General features: G+C 38.2%; 1 protein-coding gene and 1 long non-coding RNA gene across 4 annotated transcripts; one reads left to right on the top strand and one right to left on the bottom strand.

Annotated features, from left to right (window-relative positions):
• The first annotated feature begins 1,327 nt into the window (after positions 1-1,327).
• Positions 1,328-17,236, top strand: LOC115216752 (iduronate 2-sulfatase-like). 3 transcript variants are annotated; one of them, XM_029786308.2, is made up of 9 exons: positions 1,328-1,355; positions 4,797-4,902; positions 7,342-7,481; positions 8,896-9,073; positions 10,007-10,095; positions 11,375-11,591; positions 12,448-12,608; positions 15,167-15,293; positions 16,293-17,236. In XM_029786308.2, exons 2-9 carry the CDS (start codon positions 4,824-4,826, stop codon positions 17,138-17,140), a joined length of 1,839 nt encoding a protein of 612 aa, XP_029642168.1. In that variant the 5' UTR covers positions 1,328-1,355; positions 4,797-4,823; the 3' UTR covers positions 17,141-17,236. The 3 variants fall into 3 exon arrangements, with proteins under 3 accessions (XP_029642168.1, XP_036362156.1, XP_029642169.1); XM_036506263.1 differs by lacking the exon at positions 1,328-1,355 and adding an exon at positions 2,227-2,327 and having other exon boundaries at positions 4,800-4,902; XM_029786309.2 differs by lacking the exon at positions 1,328-1,355 and adding an exon at positions 2,234-2,326.
• A 963-nt stretch (positions 17,237-18,199) lies between these two features.
• On the bottom strand, positions 18,200-18,891 carry LOC118765019. Its single transcript, XR_005000860.1, has 2 exons — positions 18,840-18,891; positions 18,200-18,352 (listed from the first exon to the last, which is right to left on the bottom strand). It is a non-coding gene; the product is annotated as an uncharacterized LOC118765019 (long non-coding RNA).
• Positions 18,892-20,032: the final 1,141 nt, after the last annotated feature.

Raw genomic sequence — 20,032 nt, 5'->3', positions numbered from 1 at the left:
CATAACTTTCAGCTGATATTATGAAGTTTCTTTATTCAAATCTCTGTTCCTGTCGGGCAGTCCCGCTACCCTTGGTTCTCACAGAGCAGCTATAAACACAGAGTACTTCCTTAGGAGTTCTTCACCTTATCTCGTGCTGTTTATTAGCTTCTAGGTATTGTCGAAGAGGCCCGATCTGGAACTCAAGGGCCGTCTGGATTTCTTTCCTACCTCAACACCCATCCATTCATTTAACATTAATCCTGTCAAGGTCATTTCGATATGGAAATTGCAAGTCATTGCGAGTATCTTTTTATCATAATATATAATGAAATTATTGATACAGTGCTCAGGTGCACCACAATTTGTCAAAAGTGCGTATAAAGCATATGCAGTAATGTACAAATGTCTGGGAAGCGAACAATGTACGAGTCAGATACATGCTTTTGTGTGTATGGATGGGGAGAAAATCAGGTGTAGTGTTGGCGAATCTCAGGAAGCATGGAAGTTTTGAAGGAATCCAGTGCTCTGACAACTAACAACTGATGCCGGCAGTTTGTTCCACGCTTCAGAAACTCTTAGCATGAAAAAATGTTTCCGAAACTTATGGGAGCTGTGCTGTTTTCTGACTTTGTAAACATATAATAATAATATTAATAATGAAATTATTGTATACAGTGCTCAGGTGCGCCACAACTTGTCAAAAGTGCGTATAAAGTATATGCAGTAATGTACAAATGTCTGGGAAGTGAACAGTGTATGAGTCAGATACATGTTTGCGTGTGTATGGAGGGGAGAAAATCAGGTGTAGTGTTGGCGAATCTCAGGAAGCATGGAAGTTTTGAAGGATGCAGTGCCCCGACAACTAACAACTGATGCCGGCAGTTTGTTCCGTGCTTCAGCAACTCTCAGCGTGAAAAAATGTTTCCTAAAGTCATGGGGGCTGTGCTGTTTTCTGACTTTGTAAACATGTCCACGGGTGTTGGACAGATGGAGTTTGAAAAGGTGCTCAGAGTTATTGTTTGTAAGATGGTTAATAATTTTTCGTTCCGATATCTAAGTTGCTGACTACTTCAGTTGTCCAGTCTAGTATCCCAAATGTAAAACAAGATATGATTTTATTGAATGCAGACAGAGTTGACTTTCATACCTTCTGAAGTCTACAAAACCTTTCTTATGTGCGGGTGGGTATATGTATACGTGTGCAAGTGTGTGTGTATATTGCATCGGTAAATATAACCCCCAAAGAGCTCATAGAATACCAGTGGGTTCGACTGCCGGTAAACGAACATATTGATCTGTAATTGTAAATCTCATGATTCAGGTACTGAGAGTTGTCTCCCCTCGTACAGCTGGGATTTATTTTTGCTTCGTCCGTAAGTTTTTCATTTCCTCGTGTATTTTTGTGTCATTATCCTCTGTTTATAGTAAATATTTTGGTCTTTCCTCATATTTTTATTGTTATTAACCCTGTCAATTGTTAATATTTTGCGGTGTAGAATCCACACTACATTTAAAAACAAAACAAACAAACAAACAATTGAAATGTACACTCCCACTTTATAACGACAATAATAATAATTATTAAAATTACGGAGATGTACTTGCATAGCGAGTGACCTGATCTGAGATCGTGAGCTGGAGCGAAAACAATTGCAGCGTGGAAGGTGTTTATAAGCCATTTAAGAAACACACAAAAAACCGTTAGATTCACTTCAGCATTTAAATTTAATTTGTCAAAATATTTTCGTCGCTTTCAGACCGCGACCTGTTCACTGACAAAGCTTCGTGCTGCATCCAATAATAATAATCCTTTCTATTTTAGGGTGCAAAGCCAGAAATTTTTCGGAGTCGGTCTAGTTGATTGCATCGACTCGGTGTTCAAATGGTAATTATTTCCTCGACTCCGAAAAGATGAAAGGCAAAATCGACTTCGGCGTAATTTGATCTCCGAAGGTAAACCCGGAAGAAATGCCGTTTGGCATTTTATCCGTTATGTTAATGATTCTATAATAATAATAATAATAATGATAGCAATAATAATAATAATAATCACATGTGTAGACGAACTGGAAAGCTCTGGATTTCCTCATTTCCAAAAGTTGGGATGGTGGAACGGGATTAAAAAAAAAAATTAATTGTTTAGGAAAATAAATTTTTTTTCGTAATCTCTGATTTTAAAACAAGGATCGGAATAAATTCTAGGGAAAACTTAGGAGTGACCTTACCTTGATACATCTGCTTTTATTTTTCCAAAGAGTAATAAGAAATAATTAGGGACATTCGATGTGAGGAGAATCGGAACCGGATCGCTATCAACTTTCGTTGTGCTACGCATCTTTGTTTTGTAAGAATATTTTTTTTATTTCTGCAGCGTTGAAGTAATTGAGATTTGTTTAAAGAAATCGTCTTTGTTTATTAAAACATTAAAGAGGTACATACTACAGTATTGGCAAAGTAACTGCATGGTCAAAGTGTTTATTTATAAACTCATAGTTTATATTATGCAAGTATTTTATGAAATACAATTAGGTGCTGTTTGTTTGAAGCAGTGGAGTCTCAAACTTTCTTCCCTTGGGACCTTAATGAGTTCATTGTTTATAGTAAAATCGATTGAGGAAAGGGAAATGAAAGAAAAGTCATTAGAGTTAAATGTTTGTACAAATCTCTTCAAAGTCTGTTTTAATGGCAAATTCCTGGATTTTACCTCAAATTTCAGCTTTACAATGATTACTGTTGTGTTCGTAGGAAATCCTGCTAAAAATATGAAAATGGAATCAGAAGCAAGAATGAGGACTTTAATAGCTGTGGAAATTCTGGAAGTGCCAGCTTTTTAAATGATGCTTGGCAAATTTGAGGCAATGCCAATAAATGTTGAATAGTTCATTGGAGGAATCTTTAATCGAAGTTTAAATATGATAATTTAAAAAACCTTGAAAATTTACTTGATTTAATGTCACCACTTCATTTACTAGAATTACCTTTAAAAATAGCAAAAGTGTCAGAGCACACCTTTGTATGCAAATTTTCTAAAATTTTAATTCCCTTTTGAAGGTTGAGATCAGTGGTTCTCAACCATTTTTTTTACTGGTAAACCCCTTTGATTATTATTCTCTTCTGGTGGACCCCGTGGCCATCCAATGTTTAAAAGTTAGTTTTATAGATACTCCTTTCAAAATCCCTATTTTGCTTATCACCCATTCACTTGTATAGGTTTTGCAGTAGAACTCTCTGAGAGAACATGTTTCAGTTGTTGGGAAAATGTTAAATTATGTAAAACGTCAGAGAAAGAAACTTAGCTGCTACTTGCAATAAATACATCTGAACCAAATTATTTTCATGAACCCTTAAAATAGGCATGGGCATGGCTGTGTGGTTAGGAAGCTTGCTTCCTAGCTACTTGGTTTCGGGTTCAGTCCCACCACATGGCACTTTGAGCAAGTGTCTTCTGCTATAGCCCCGGGCCGACCGAAGCTTTGTGATTGAATTCGGTAGGCGGAAGTTACTGCCGTGTGTGTATATGTGCGTGTAGGTGCTTGTGCCTCTCTGAAAGAGAGAGAGGGGTCCCCTATATACTATAATATTTTGCTTGCATGGGACGCCCTAAAAATCTTATAGGATCCTCAGGGGACTTATGGACCCTGGTTGGGAACTGCTGGTTTAGATGATTCATTGACAGCAAAACCTGTTCCTTGCTTCCTTTGGAATGAATGTTTAGTGGGTAGAAGACAGGTCATCAATTTAACATGTTGATCAATTGTTTGGATGCAAAGATTATTTCAGTGACTAATTTTTTTAAATGAAAACAAATTAATAGGATTAACCCTTTCGATACCAACCTGGCTAAAACCACCTCTGGCACTGTAGCACAAATGTCTTGTTTTCATATGTTCTGAATGAAAATCTTCCACCAAACCTTAGTCACAATTTATGTTCCTAACACAAGCTTAATGGTAACTAAGTTATTTTACTAGATTCTTTGTTATATTTAAAGTAATTGAAAGAAACATAAAGCATCTCAAAATAAATACGGTAACGAAGGGGTTAATAGGTATCAAGAAAAATTGACATACAACCTGTAAAACATAAACAAGAAAATATCTTCAACAATAACCGTTTTAATTACTCATTAATTAAACATTTATGTGAGTCTATTAGTTATAACACAGCAAATATCTATTGCTAGAAATCTCTATATAATAATATCTTTGCATAATAATTGCTAATATAAATGTTGATTGGTTGAGTTTTTCAGTTGTGATTTATATAGAGAGAGGAAGAGATTGAAAGATAGAGATATACAAAGTTAACATAAGAGGTGCAGAGTGATTGCATGTCAAGCAACAAAAATAGGGAAAGCCCCTGGTCCACCAGGAATCACTGCAGAGATGCTCGAAATATCTGGCCAGCAACCCAGTTTTTCTCTCAGTTGATATAATTTCACATTATTTATTTTGCCATTGCCTCCAGAAAAAGCATGAACATTACATAACCTCAACTGGCTTCCATGCCAGTGGCACGTAAAAAGCACCAACCAATCGTGGCCGTTGCCAGCCTCGCCTGGCACCTGTGCTGGTGGCATGTAAAAAGCACCCACTACACTCGCGGAGTGGTTGGCGTTAGGAAGGCATCCAGCTGTAGAAACACTGCCAGATTAAGATTGGAGCCTGGTGCAGCCATCTGGTTCGCCAGTCCTCAGTCAAAACCGTCCAACCCATGCTAGCATTGGAAAGCGGACGTTAAACGATGATGATGATGATGATGATTTTCTTACCAATGTGTATGTAAACTATAAATTGTCATACTTTCAATTTCAGGACACAAGCGTATTGTAACCTACAGCTATGTTGTCAAACCTCTTCGTGTGCCTACTGTTTCTTCCGTGTGTCAACAGTCTTCATTTCTTTGACCAACAAAACTTTGGTAAGTTGAACAAATTGCTTCTTACATTTTACGTTACTTCTTTGATTACTTTCTTCTCGGTATTTAACACTGATGTTTCATATTGGGTTACTGAATTTCCTGGCACTAAAAGAGCTATTTCAATTTCTCTTGGCAAATCTTAAAAGTCTGTTATGTTGCTCCAGTGTCAGAATCTAATCTCAGAGGAAGTCTTTTATATTAATTCTAAAAAACGAAAATATATTCTAAGGGGAGGCGGGAGGGTGTATATAAGTTAGTAATCCTCAAAATATTCTGCTGAACTTGTTATTATTTACCCTCTGATCAGCTCTAATCAAGCAGACATGGGCAGAAGGCTTTCCAGCTGTGACCATCACATTTTGTTTTTTTGAAATGTAATATACCTACGATCACATTATCTAATATAAGCTTTCATGGGGGTGTATTAGAGGGAGTTTGGGCTGTTATTTCTAGTAGGGAGAGGCTCCCACCTTGGTTCTTGTGAAGTTTCTAATACTGTGATACACAGTAATTGTTATTTGTAGAAATAAATTGTAACAGAAAATATAATTATTTAAGAAATTAAATTAATCCTTAAAAAGCACCATCCGATCATGGCCGTTGCCAGCCTCGCCTGGCCCCTGTGCCGGTGGCACATAAAAAGCACCCATTACACTCACGGAGTGGTTGGCGTTAGGAAGGGCATCCAGCCGTAGAAGCATTGCCAGATCAGACTGGGCCTGGTGCAGCTTCCTGGCTTCCCAGATCCCAGTTGAACCGTCCAACCCATGCTAGCATGGAAAGCGGACGCTAAATGATGATGATGAAGATGATGATGATGATGATACCATTTGTGAAATAGTTGATGTTGTACCTGTTATTTTGTTTCAACTGTCGTATTTTAGTTTGACTTTTTATTATTATTATTTTTAAACTATTCATGAAAGTGGGGACAGTGCAAGCCCCCTGGGACTGGTGAGATTAATGCAGCTGATATCTAACCTGAACAGCTGCTCAGATTCTTCCTGAAAGAGAATTTGTGATCTGGTCTCAATGGCTGCAACAGGCTGAACTCTGCTAAAGGCCAGGTGGCTTAGTGTTAGTCTGAGCAGCTTGCTAGATTTATCACCCACGATGTGTTTAAAGGGAAATAATTGCTGTATATTGATGCTTATGTGTGTTTGGTGCATTTATATAAGGGAATTTTGATTAGATATTAGAGACAGGGGTTTTAGAAAGGGTTGCTGTTTGACCCCGTGCTTGAGCAGAACTGCAATTAAATGTCTCCCAACCATGACAGTCTTGTATTTTTGTATATCCGAGGCTACATTCCTTAATGTACCCCTAAGACTAGGATTTTGGTTGTGATTTAAAAGATATTTCATCAACCCTGATCATCAACCTTTCATCAGCGCTAATGAAAGGTAAGAACATCAAAACCAGTTGGTTCTATTTTCGTCCCTGATTAGTTTTATATAAAATGTTTTACAGCTTCTGTTGTGAAGTAACCCAGCCAGGGTAAGAGTCTTTATTATTTTTTTCCCAACCTCATAAAATGGAGATAATGGGCACACAAGTTTTGATTGGCCTTTAATTTAATTTAATTAAACGCTTTAGCATTCAGATTAATCTGTCAAATGTAAAGCCTGTTTAATTACATTGTTTTAAATTAATTGTACAGCATCTTGTAACTCTGGGATTTTGATGATGACCCTGTTTATTTTTAGAATGACTTTGTAGGGTAGGTGCGAGAGGTCAGAGCTGGCTTAGTTTGAGCATAAAACAGGAAGACAATTTTGGCCTGGTATGGCCGGTTTAAACATTAAAGGGTTAATGATACACCAGGAATTATTATCAAGCCACCATCAATTGTGCCTAATTTTGTTTGTATTTTAATTGGTAATCTTGTATTCCTTTAGCTTAGTATCTTGAGTACTTACTTGTACTTGTGACGGCGCTCACCCAGGGCAGGTTGAACCGGCTTCTTCTCTGGTCCTGATGGCGTCATGAACCATGGCGGCTATTGCCATGGTAGTAGTAGGATTCATAGAAGAAGTTTCATGGAAATATTTAATTCACAAACGGTCCCCGACATACCGCATGCATATCCCGAGTGATGCCCTGTTTGCCACGGAGTCTCCACAGACGCAGGGATAGAATGACCTCGAGGCTGCCGGTTGCTGATCAGACACCTCTTGGAATTTTCACCAGAGCCCCGTTGGCCAGGCTGTAGCCCAAATACCGCTCGGTGCCTGACCAATCCGCCTTCGGTGGCCCTACCAGGAACCGAAGTTCCCGATGGCATAGCTCTGACACTGCCCGTTCACACCACCCTACCGCTTTGAGGAGAGGTTGGACTTTAGGGTAGAGTATCTTGAGTGATTGTAAACAAACTGGTTGCTTCTATCTTCGTCCTTAACTGTTAAAATTATAATGATGACAATTTTTTTTTTTTTGCAGAACACAGAAAGAATGTGCTGTTCATTGTTGTTGATGACCTTCGACCTACACTCGGTTGTTATGGAAACCCAGTGGTCATAACACCAAATATTGATCAGCTGGCTTCAAAATCAATAAAATTTGAGCGAACTTATGTCCAAGTAAGATCTTTGTTTGTATTTTGATCATTAATGTTGAATTACAGATAGTATTTTAAATTACCTAATCAGGGGATATTTTTTTTCATTAAAATTTCACATAGACATTCTAAGGTCCGTGATTTTGTCAACAACAGATGTTTCATCAAAGAATTATGTAAATGTGAAGCTAATGATGTTTGCAATAAATGGTGGCAAGCTAGCAGTATTGTTAGCATGCCAGCAAAAATGCATAATGGTATTTCATCAGTTTTTATGTTCTGAGTTCAAATTCTGCCAAAATCAACTTTGCCCTTCATCCTTTTGCAATCAGTAAAATAAGTACCAGTTGAATACTAGGGTTGATGTAAATGACTTCCCCATTTGCCTGGAATTGCTAGCCTTGTGCTAAAATTTGAAGCTCTTCCAGTACCTTAGTTTCACAATCACATGTGGTGCTGTCATTAATGTTTTAGATTATTTCAAAGATTTTCACTGAGGAGTTCCCAGGTATGATATATATCAATATATATATATATATATGTGTGTGTGTGCATATCTTTTTATTTTTCATGTTATTTATTTACTTATTTCTTTTTTTGATTAGCCTTTACTGTTATCATCTAGAAATCTAGTCCCCAATGAAATAATTAGTACTGACTTAAGACAAAATAGATTGAGAAGAATCTTAATCAATTAATCAAATGAGGATTGTACTCAAAACATAAAGAAATGATGTAGGCCAAGAGAAGTAACTCCTTTAGTCAGTTTTCAAATTATTTCACAAATTAATTACATATTTAAAGTTGCTTTACATATTAGTTACATGTCTTAGATGGCTTCTTGTTACTCTTTACTCTTTTACTTGTCTCAGTCATTTGACTGTGGCCATGATGGAGCACCGCCTTTAGTCGAGCAAATCGACCCCAGGACTTATTCTTTGTAAGCCTAGTACATATTCTATCAGTCTCTTTGCCAAACCGCTAAGTGACGGGGACGTAAACACACCAGCATCGGTTGTCAAGCGATGCTGGGGAGACAAACATATACACACACATACACACATATATATATGTATACATATATATGACAGGCTTCTTTCAGTTTCTGTCTACCAAATTCACTCACAAGGCTTTGGTCGACCCGAGGCTATAGTAGAAGACACTTGCCCAAGGTGCCATGCAGTGGGACTGAACCTGGAACCATGTGGTTGGTAAGCAAGCTACTTAACCACACAGTCACTCCTGCACCTGTTAATACAATTATAATTTTTGGGGACTATTTACCTTGTATTTGCTCATGAAAGAACATGTGTTAATATTTATATGTACAGTACTGTGTTTAGATGTAAATATTAAAACTTCCATCTTAAATGATAAAGTTAAAAGAATTAATTGTATTGCTTATAAGTTCAATATAAATCTTCTCCGTTGAGTAGCAGGCTGTCTGTGGTCCAAGCAGAACATCTTTCTTAACGAGTCGTCGCCCAGATACAACCAGATTGTATAATTTTGGATCTTATTGGAGGAAAGCAGCTGGAAACTTCACCACTTTACCCCAATATTTCAAGGACAATGGTTACTTCACAGTTTCAGTAGGAAAAGTATTCCACCCAGGTATGTTATTTCCAAGGGATGATTATTATAATCTTATTATGTATGTCTACTGCTAACCATTGATCAGATCTGACCTCTCACACCTACCCTACAACATCCTTCTAAAAATTAAAGAATAACATTATTGAAATCTCAAAGCTATGATAATGCATGATTAATTTAATAATGAAATTATTGTATACAGTGCTCAGGTGCACCACAACTTGTCAAAAGTGTGTATAAAGCATATGCAGTAATGTACAAATGTCTGGGAAGTGAACAGTGTATGAGTCAGATACATGCTTATGTGTGTATGGAGGGGAGAAAATCAGGTGTAGTGTTGGCGAATCTCAGGAAGCATGGAAGTTTTGAAGGATGCAGTGCTCAGACAACTAACAACTGATGCTGGCAGTTTGTTCCATGCTTCAGCAACACTTAGCGTGAAAAAAATGTTTCCAAAAGTCATGGGAGCTGTGCTGTTTTCTGACTTTGTAAACATGTCCATGGGTGTTGGACAGATGGAGTTTGAAAAGGTGCTCTGAGTTATTGTTTGTAAGATGGTTAATAATTTTATGGGTGTCTGCCAAGTCAGTTGCCAGACATCGGAGTTTCAATGTATCCATGCCCAGGGAAGTAAGGCATTCAGAATATGGCAAATGCCTGATGGATGGTATTCTCTTGGTTGCACATCGCCGAACGGCAATTAATATCCTGGGCAAGATAGGGGTTCCAGATTGGTGATGCCAATTCCAGGTGAGGTCATACCATAGCTATATATAGCCAGAGAGCGGCTCACAAAGGACTTGATAAGTGATGCCAAGACACCTTCAGCCTTCTTGGCAATTTTAGCAATTTAAAACAGTGTAAATAAGTCTTACATTTGATGGAGTAATCTGAATACTAAAGGGTCATCAGGGAGCACTAATGCATGTCTTTTCTCAATGTCAATTTTAGGACGTGCATCAGGTTTTACAGATGACTACCCATACAGCTGGAGCATACCCCCATACCATCCACCAACAGAGAAATATAAGATGGCCAAGGTAAAGTAAGCATTTTAAAATAGTTTCTTCTGGATTGATTAAAATGACTTAAATGCAACTGAAATGAGTGGGATTTGAGGAAAATAATGATTGGTCTGTGGGAAAAAATTATAAGTGAAACTGTAGGATCTGAGGAGTGCTAGCCACTACACATTCTTTATTTTCTCTCCTTGTTCCTTTCTGTGGAAGAGCGTAGTTTCGAAACGTTAAAGACTTTATCACTTCCCAAGCATTAAACAACTACATCTGTTTGTTGCCTACACTACCTGTCTTCATCTTTTGTTTTTTTGTGAATTCTCCCCAATAGGCGCAGGAGTGACTGTGTGGTAAGTAGCTTGTTTACTAACCACATGGTTCCGGGTTCAGTCCCACTGCGTGGCACCTTGGGCAAGTGTCTCCTACTATAGCCTCAGGCTGACCAAAGTCTTGTGAGTGGATTTGGTAGACGGAAACTGAAAGAAGCCCGTCGTATATATATATATATGTGTGTGTGTATGTTTGTGTCTGTGTTTGTCCCCCCAACATCGCTTGACAACCAATGCTGGTGTGTTTACGTCCCCGTAACTTAGCGGTTCAGCAAGAGAGCCCGATAGAATAAGTACTGGGCTTACAAAGAATAAGTCCCAGGGTCAAGTTGCTTGATTAAAGGCGGTGCTCCAGCATGGCCACAGTCAAAATGATTGAAACAAGTAAAAAGAGAAAAAGAGAAAAAAATACATGGTAACATCTTATCATCATTGTTGTTTTATGTCCACTTTCCATCTTAGAACTCAAATTCTGCAGGTGTTGATTTACCAACTGAATCAATCTCATTAATCATATCAGTCCAGGAAGATCTGCAGAAGGTCAAGGTCATTGCACTTTTACCTCTGACTAATAACACACACATGCACACTGATGCATGCACACACACACACACACAAGTACTCTTTTAAATATAGGTTAACGAAAAACAAAAAAGTTCCCTCCTCCAATCGTAATAATTGCCATAAAGATCTTTGACAAATTTCTGAAATTGAGAATGGAAGATTTATCTTCAATTCTATAACACCAAATTGTTGTTGTTTAGTGCCAAAACATTTCCCTGACTGAGCTGCCTTTTGATCAAAGACTTTCCAACTATGACAATTCCACATTACTAGAAGTATCAAGGACACTATTATCAATATTGTCCTTTTTTTAAGATGCTGGAATATGAGTTGACTGAAATTTAACTGTTATTTTTAGGAGGCTGAGTGGCTCCCTTATTGGCTCTAATAGAAAATAGTTTCTATTTCAGGTGTGTCCTGGAGCAGATGGGAAACTTCATATGAATATTGTATGCCCTGTAGATGTCAATTCACAACCTGAACACAGTCTGCCTGATATACAAAGTACGGAATATGCAGTACGGTTCCTGAAAGAAAGAGCCCTGAATAAAAGCAAGCAGCCATTCTTCTTAGCTGTTGGTTACCACAAACCTCACATACCCCTGAAATACCCCAAAAGTTACCTTGGTAAGTACAAATTCCTTTCTGATTTTGCTAACACTCTATTGTCTCTTGTTAATCATTCTTGATACTGAAGATGTTATGTTCTTATGGGAAGAGAATAATTGGATGTCTGGATGAGCGTTAAAGGTTCTTTTGCATTTGAATGGCATTATTGTATATAAGCAATCATAATAATATCCATTGGTCTTTGTTGAATTTATTGATGTTTGATGGTGGTGCTTTCATTAGAGCCAACAGATTCCCTCAACAGTTTTATGGTAATGCTTTATTGCTATACTACCCCTCGTATGGTGTCTATTTTTAAAGCTAGATAGATGAGTCGATTAGAGACGAGGTGCTTGGCCCTAGTCACATCGCAGAATTCAAACTGCTGGTTTCTCAGTTGCCTGGTGGTGTGATTCTAATTAGAAATATTTGCCATGATCAAATGATGACCAACACTCTTAACAACTCAAAGACATGAACCAAGTAAGGGTACTCTGCATGGTCATATGACCTGCTAGAAATAACAGCTAAAACACCATCAACGGATACTCTATCATCTTCAAAAAGGTTAAGACACATATTCACCCAGAATAATGTAACTTTGTATGCCTTATAGCTTAAACAAAGACTTCAAGATCACAAGTTGAATGTTTTATTTTCTTATGATTTACTTAAATGAAGAAGGGTTATACAAAAAACCTCTCAGACAGATGGAAGTAAAGAGTAAAGGGGGAGAGTATTTGAAACCTGACCCCAATGCATAAAACTGTAAGTTAAACAACAGCAATACAGCTAGATGAAACTTTCTTTCAAAGACAATGCACATATTTTTTTCAGAGGCCAAACATAAAGCAAAATCTCAAATTCTTTGTAGATCTCTACCCTTTTCCTGAAATAAAACTACCGAAAGACCACAATTATCCTCCAGGCTTTCCAGCAGTCGCCTGGAACCCGTTGCTTGATCTTCAAAGAAGGGAAGATGTTGCAAAACTGAATGTTAGTTTTCCATTTGGGCCTTTACCAGACCATTTCCAAGTAAGTGATATCATAAAAGGTTTTACACTTCATCTCTCTCTCTCTCCTCTCCTCCTCTCACACACATTTATTTGTTTCTTTACTACCCACAAGGGGCTAAACACAGAGGGAACAAACAAAGACAGACAAAGGGATTAAGTCGATTACATTGACCCCAGTGCGTAACTGATACTTAATTTATCGATCCTGAAAGGATGAAAGGCAAAGTCGACCTCGGCGGAATTTGAGCTCAGAAACATAACGGCAGACGAAATACAGCTATGCATTTCGCCCGGCATGCTAACAGTTCTGCCAGCTTGCCGCCTTCACCTCACACACATTCATTGTTAGGGTACCTATAGAGCATCAGTTATGAATATATTTTTTTGACTCATTTTAAAATTCAATTCACGTCAAAGGGCCAATTTGAAGATTGAAGTGAAGGTTTCATTGTTATTTAACAGTTCTTCAGGATTCCTTTTGATCTCATTCCCCTCTGCACCAAATAAATGCCAGCCACTGGTTGCTGCCGTTGTCATTGTCGTTTATTTAGTTCACAACAGGACTTATAGTTTGTGGAAAGAAAGCAATCTTCTTAAGTTTATAAGGGACCAGAAGATATGGCAAATTGCTGGACTTGATAAGACACGTCAAGCTAAACAAAATTGCTGTCTTCCACTTATAAAGCACTCCTGCTGCATTAACACACCCGTGCCGGTGACATATAAAAAGCACCCAGCATACTCTGTGAAGTGGTTGACATTAGAAAGGGTATCTAGCCATAAAAACCATGCCACAACAGACAGTTGAAGCCTGGACAGCTCTCTGCTAGCCAGCTCCATGTCAAACTGTCCAACCCATGCCAGCATGGAGAGCGAGTGTTAAACGATGATGATGGCTAGAAGAATATCTCAAAACAAATCTCCCCACTACGAGGATGGATAAGGGGACATTGCAGAAGTAACAAAAAATGTGGAGGTTTTACATAAAAATTGGTTAAAATGAAAATTGAGAGAATGCATAAAGTGTCCAGTTGAGGATCATCAACTTAGATTAATGAAGGAAATCCATGAATTCAGGATTATCCTGACTACCAAGAATTAGTGCCCTTCTTTCAGATATATTCTTCAGCCTGTAGATACATGATGTGGGTAGGCATTTTCATTCTGTGTTGACACTCACAATCACCTTTCAGCAGATTTATAAAAGGGCTGAGCCCTCACCCACCAACTCCCACCTACGAAACTTGAAAAAGTCAATGTGGGCCTTTGCTTGTACCATAGCCAACATCTAAGACTCTGCATCCAGCAGGGTAATGGGCCAAAAATTATTGATAATGTTTATTGTACTTAGGTTTTTCTTTAGCAATGCAACCACTTCCCAGTCTTCTGCTAGTTGTAATAAGGACCTGTCAGGATCAAAAGGAACAGCAGAAAATGGAGATTTAAAACAGAAACAATCTCCAAAATAAGGAATGTTTAGGGAATGATTAAGAAAAGTTGCTTGGAGGTTGTAGGCTTCTAGTAAAATTATTCATGTCTTGCAAACAACTTGCACATGCAAGTGCTACCAGTTAAAACCTCCGTATACCGGAAGCTAACAAGTGTATGGGGTCATCAGGAGAGAATGCGCGCTGTTTCGGGGCCTACCTCTCGACGGCATCAATGCGCACCGGCCCCCCTCACTGATATGATGCCCCGCTTGCTAGATCAGCTGGTTATGAAGAACTCAATATACCTCTAGCCATCGCTCATCATCTCTTTTTAGCCAAATCCAGTGGCTAGCCTTCTCCACTGTAGATTGATTCCCTGTTGTCGCTATTTAATAAAGAATGACCATCAGCACCTCTACATTTTCACCTCTGGAGTGTCCTGAATGCTGAATCTATATTTATGGACATCTTGAGCCATGGTAGATCAAGAAATCTTGTCACAGTAATGTCTAGGATAAATATTTTTTATTTATTACACACACACACTGTGCTGATTTTATATGTATATATATATATATATATATATACACACACACACACTGCGCTTGAGGAGACCTATTGAGTCAAGTACATCAACATAAAAAAAATCAAATGGAAATTGTAGTTGTGATCCCTGTGCCAGTGGCACCTGTGCCAGTGGCACCTAAAAGAGCACCATCCGTACGTGGCCGATGCCAGCGTCGCCTTGACTGGCTTCCGTGCTGATGGCACGTAAAAAGCACCAACCGATTGTGGCCATTGCCAGCCTCATCTGGCACCTGTGCCAGTGGCACGTAAAAAGCACCCACTACACTCTTGGTGTGGTTGGCGTTAGGAAGGGCATCCAGCTGTAGAAACTCTGCCAGATCAAGATTGGAGCCTAATGCAGCCTCCTGGCTTCCCAGACCCCGGTCGAACTGTCCAACCCATGCTAGCATGGAAAACGGACGTTAAACGATGATGATGATGATGATGATATAAAAAAATAGGCGAGTGAAATAATAAAAAGATGTGTAACAATGAAGTGTGGGTTAGCCAAACAATATTGCTCGGATGTTTCTATTCTTTATTCATTCACAGCCAGATTTTATTTAATTGTTTTCTCCAGAAACTTATAATTCAGAGTTACTATGCAGCTACAAGCTACACCGATGGTCAGATAGGACAGTTACTCACTTCTTTGGACAAAAATGGTTTCGCTGACAATACAATCATTTCAATTATTGGAGATCATGGTAAGTTGACACAACTTATAATGCAACTAAGAATTTCTTTGCTATTATCCCATTTCTATTTACATAGAAATGTAAGCAATAGGATCACATGTGGTCATGTCGTGTAGGAAATACGATCGCACGTGGTTCTACTCTTAACGAATTATTACAAGCCATAAATACATGCAGTAACAATAGAACATAAGTGAATTGACGACAAAGCCTTGCTGTTGAGATATAAATATTGTTTATTTTACAATCGTGTCAACGTTAGGAGTTTGTAAGCGTTCGCATGTCTTGTGTCTGTGTGTGACAGGACAATCAGGGTGAATGCGGCTGGCATAGAAGGTACATGATGATGGCGACGGGGAAGATAGTAGGCTTTCTATGATTGTGTGCATTAGCGTAGCCGGTAGTAGCCGGAACAATCGTATATCGCCTGGTTGAGTAACGCTGAGGCCTAAAGTTAGTTCTTAGAAGAACTGGAACTAAAAGACGAAAAGTGTCTGAAAACACTCCTTTATATACCGGTTGGTTGGCTCAAACGAGTCTCAAAAACGGAATCTTAACCAAAGGCCGTGATTGGTTATTTCGGGACAGTGGCACGAAATAAGTAGAGACAAATCGCGTCACGTGTCAACCAATCAGGTTAGTGTTTACAACAGGAACTAGTTGGCCAAAGATGGCTGTAACCTCAAACGAGATCATTTCTTGCCTTGCCTTTCAACAGTGACGATATTAGAAATCGCTATAGTCATATTTCAAAATGGCTGAAACTGCCATGCTACAGAAATATTTTTATGTCTAAATGCTTGAGATGAGGTGTTGTAATTTAGGTTATAATTTTCTAGACTCATCTTTACAGTCTGAATATTTTCCTGCATTTATATCTCTATGTTGTGATTTATTCAGCTAATTTGAAAACACTTTCAATATTGAGATAATTATGAAAATCTAAAGAAATTCAAATTGTTTTTAATGATTTCTAATGTTGAAACATTTCTACTTTCCCTTTTTCAGGCTGGGTTCTTGGGGAGCATCAGGCATGGTCTAAATTTTCTAACTTTGAAGAGGCAGTTCGAGTTCCTTTTATAATGCATATTCCTGGCCTGACTTCAAAACCTTTTGCACCTGGTTTCAATTTTCCCTTTCAAGATTCATTCAAATTTTTTAACAAGTCTCAAACCCTGAAAAACTCTTTGAACATTAAATCAAACAAACTGAAAAAATTTTCATCTGTTGATGCCATTCTGAGAGGAAATGAATACAGTACGAATGAATCAGAAGATGCATTAAATGCCGTTTCTCACAGACAAATTGAGAGGGAATTTGCTGGGCCTTTCATTAAAAACACTCAGTTTGTCAGTAACGTTTTTGTGGAGCTGGTAGATTTATTTCCTACGTATGCAGAGCTAGTTGGTTTACCTTTACCTGAGCTATGTCCCCGAAACTCATCATTAATCAAAGTATGTACAGAAGGAGTCAGTTTAGTAAAAGTAATCAAGGAAACCCTGAAATCGCCCAATCTACCCAACAGTGTCGGCCGACATTGGAAAAAGGCAACTTTCAGTCAGTATCCCCGTCCATCGGATTTCCCTCAAATGGATAGTTTGTTGCCACATTTAAAGCACATCAAAATCATGGGATATTCAATGAGAACCAACGACTTTAGATATACAGAATGGGTAGGTTTTAATCACACTAGTTTTACTCCTGTATGGGAAGACTTGCATGCAACAGAATTATACTCCTTCGACTCTTCTGACTATAACAGAGCCATAGATCCAAAATATGCTTCTTTAGTTAGAGAGTTATCAAAGAAACTTCATGCTGGCTGGAGAGCAGCCTTACCCCAAAATATATATTAAAGTACTAAAAACATGAGAGCTGTGAAAAATATGCAAATTCATAGTCATCTTTCATGCCCAATTTACAACCAAGACTAAATATAGTTGAAATTTATAAAAAAACAAAAGACAAAGACAGGTGTATGAACAACAAGCAAGTGTAATAGTTTGATGCTCAGGAAAATGAAAGTCTTTTATGTTTCGAGCATGTGCTCTTCAGCAGAAAGAAATAAGAGAGAATAAACAGAGAGAGAATGAAGAAAAAGTTTTTTCATGTTTTGAGCATTAATATATATATATATATATATATATATATATATATATATATATATATATATATCAATCAATGTTTATTTATTATCCCAAAATAGGGGATTAAAAGTCATTAGGAAACAGAAGTCATTCTGGATTAATCTTCCTCTCTGCTCCTGTCTAAAAAATCTCACAAAATATTGATCAAAGTTCTGTTCAGTGGAATCAAACCATTAAAGATATGGCTCCAAAGAATGTATCAAATATATGTCTGTATATATATGAATGCATCAAAACTATATATAACCTTCATTTAAACAATATTTGTTTAAACAAATTATATCAAAAAAAATTTTAGAGGTACCATACTAAAGGTGGCATTTCAAAAACAGCAAGAGTACACCCAGGAGTCACTATGCCTGGCTCCCTTACAGTGTCAGGAACCAATGACCCCAAAACACTTGCTTGTTGGGTGTTCTTCCTTTAAAGATTTCCCATGTCTTCTCATCCTGTAGTGAGTTCCCGCTTACTCTGTGTGTATGCATGTGTGTGTGTGTGTGTGTGTGTGTGTGCATGTGCTTCATTTGAACAATGTTTATATTTTGTTGTTTAAGCAAATATCAAAAAAAATATTTTAGAGATATCATAACGAACTACGTCTTCTATTTTTGAGAAACTACATGTTTTATGAAAAGTCTTCCAAGTTTAATTTGAAGAATGATACAGTTTGAAAATGTAACGTAAGAGAATGGATGAAATTAAAGTGACCAAAGTCCAGAAGGAATGAAAATAAAAAATAATCTGAAAAATTGAAATGGATTTCTTTTATTCTTTTAATTGGTTTCACTCATTGGACTGCAGCCATTTTGGGGAAGGACCATGAAGAACATATTTAGTTATATTGACCTCAATCTGATATTATTGATGAAGCATGATTTTTGAATGTTGGACCTCACGGAGGCAATGACAAGAAACCAAGGCCTTGGGTGATATGGTGTGCTTATTCTTTTATTCTTTTACTTGTTTCAGTCATTTGACTGTGCCCATGCTGGAGCACCGCCTTTAGTCGAGCAAATCGACCCCAGGACTTATTCTTTGTAAGCCTAGTACTTATTCTATCAGTCTCTTTTGCCGAACCGTTAAGTGACGGGGGCATAAACACACCAACATTGGTTGTCAAGCGATGTTGGAGGGACAAACACAGACACACAAACACACACACACATACATACATACATACACACACACACACATACGACGGGCTTCTTTCAGGCTTTGGTCAGCCTGAGGCTATAGTAGAAGACACTTGCCCAAAGTGCCACGCAGTGGGACTGAACCCGGAACTATGTGGTTGGTAAGCAAGCTACTTAACCACACAGCCACTCCTGTGCCTGTCAAGTCAGGTGAGATCATAGTTGTGTAAAATGCCAGTGTTGTGTAACTCGCACATAAAAATCACTCCTCAAACGTTGGGTGATATGCTGTGCTTGAGAAAACCTGTCAGGCCAAGTGAAATCATAGCCGTGGCGGATGCCAGTGCCATCTGACTGGCACCCATGCTGGTGGCGCATAATAAACACCATTCGAGCATGTGACTGATGCCAGTGTTATGTCAGTGGCACGTAGAAAGCATCCACTACACTCTTGGAGTGGTTGGTGTTAGGAAGAACATCCAGCTGTAGAAACCAGATTGGAACCTAGTGTAGCCCACCCCGCCTGAGTTTAGCAGTTTTCAGTTAAACCTTCCAACACATGCCAGCATGGAAAACCGACGTTAAATGATGATGAATAGTTGTTACTTTTTGCCAAAAAGGGATACAACTAACACATCAGTACACACACATCTACAGAGAATATAATATTCGTATGAAGTTTCCCATCAGCTCTAGGACACACCTAGAATAAGCAAAGAGTTTGCCACAGAAGCTGGAGATGAGGATAAATCCAAATTGTGAGGGTTAAATAAAGTTATGAGAGTTCCAGAAGTGCCAGAGTATTTTTCTTACTCTGTCAGTTTGGCAATTCTAGTAAAAGTGACTGGATAGTGATTTGATAGGTAATGGAGTCACCGTTTTTAATAGGAGAACACTGGCAATTTTCTAATGTTCTGGGAGTAAGAGTTATTAAAGCAGAATTGTAAAAGAAGCAAAAGTTGGTGCAGCAGAAAGAAGCTGTCATGTTTGAGAAACAGATAAGACCAGAAGGGCCATAATTGGGCATATTCTTAGAGTGACATTGCAATATTTCAATTAAATTCAACAGTAATGAAATTCAACTGCATGGCACCTTGGGCAAGTGTCTTCTACTATAGCCTCAGGCCGACCAAAGCCTTGTGAGTGGATTTGGTAGACGGAAACTGAAAGAAGCCCGTCGTATATATGTATGTGTATATATATATGTGTGTGTATATGTTTGTATGTCTGTATTTGTCCCCCCAACATTGCTTGACAACCGATGCTGGTGTGTTTATGTCCCCGTAACTCAGCGGTTCGGCAAAAGAGACCGATAGAATAAGTACTAGGCTTACAAAGAATAAGTCCTGGGGTTGATTTGCTTGACTAAAGGCAGTGCTCCAGCATGGCCACAGTAAAATGACTGAAACAAGTAAAAGAGTAAATTCAACAGATGTTATGAAATTTGGTGAGAGCAGAAGTGAAAATT

The sequence above is a fragment of the Octopus sinensis genome, linkage group LG10, assembly GCF_006345805.1.
Source record: "Octopus sinensis linkage group LG10, ASM634580v1, whole genome shotgun sequence".
Classification (NCBI taxonomy): Eukaryota; Metazoa; Mollusca; class Cephalopoda; order Octopoda; family Octopodidae; genus Octopus; species Octopus sinensis.
The sequence above is the reverse complement of the archived record's forward strand: the minus strand, read 5'-3'. Positions and strand labels throughout refer to the sequence as shown.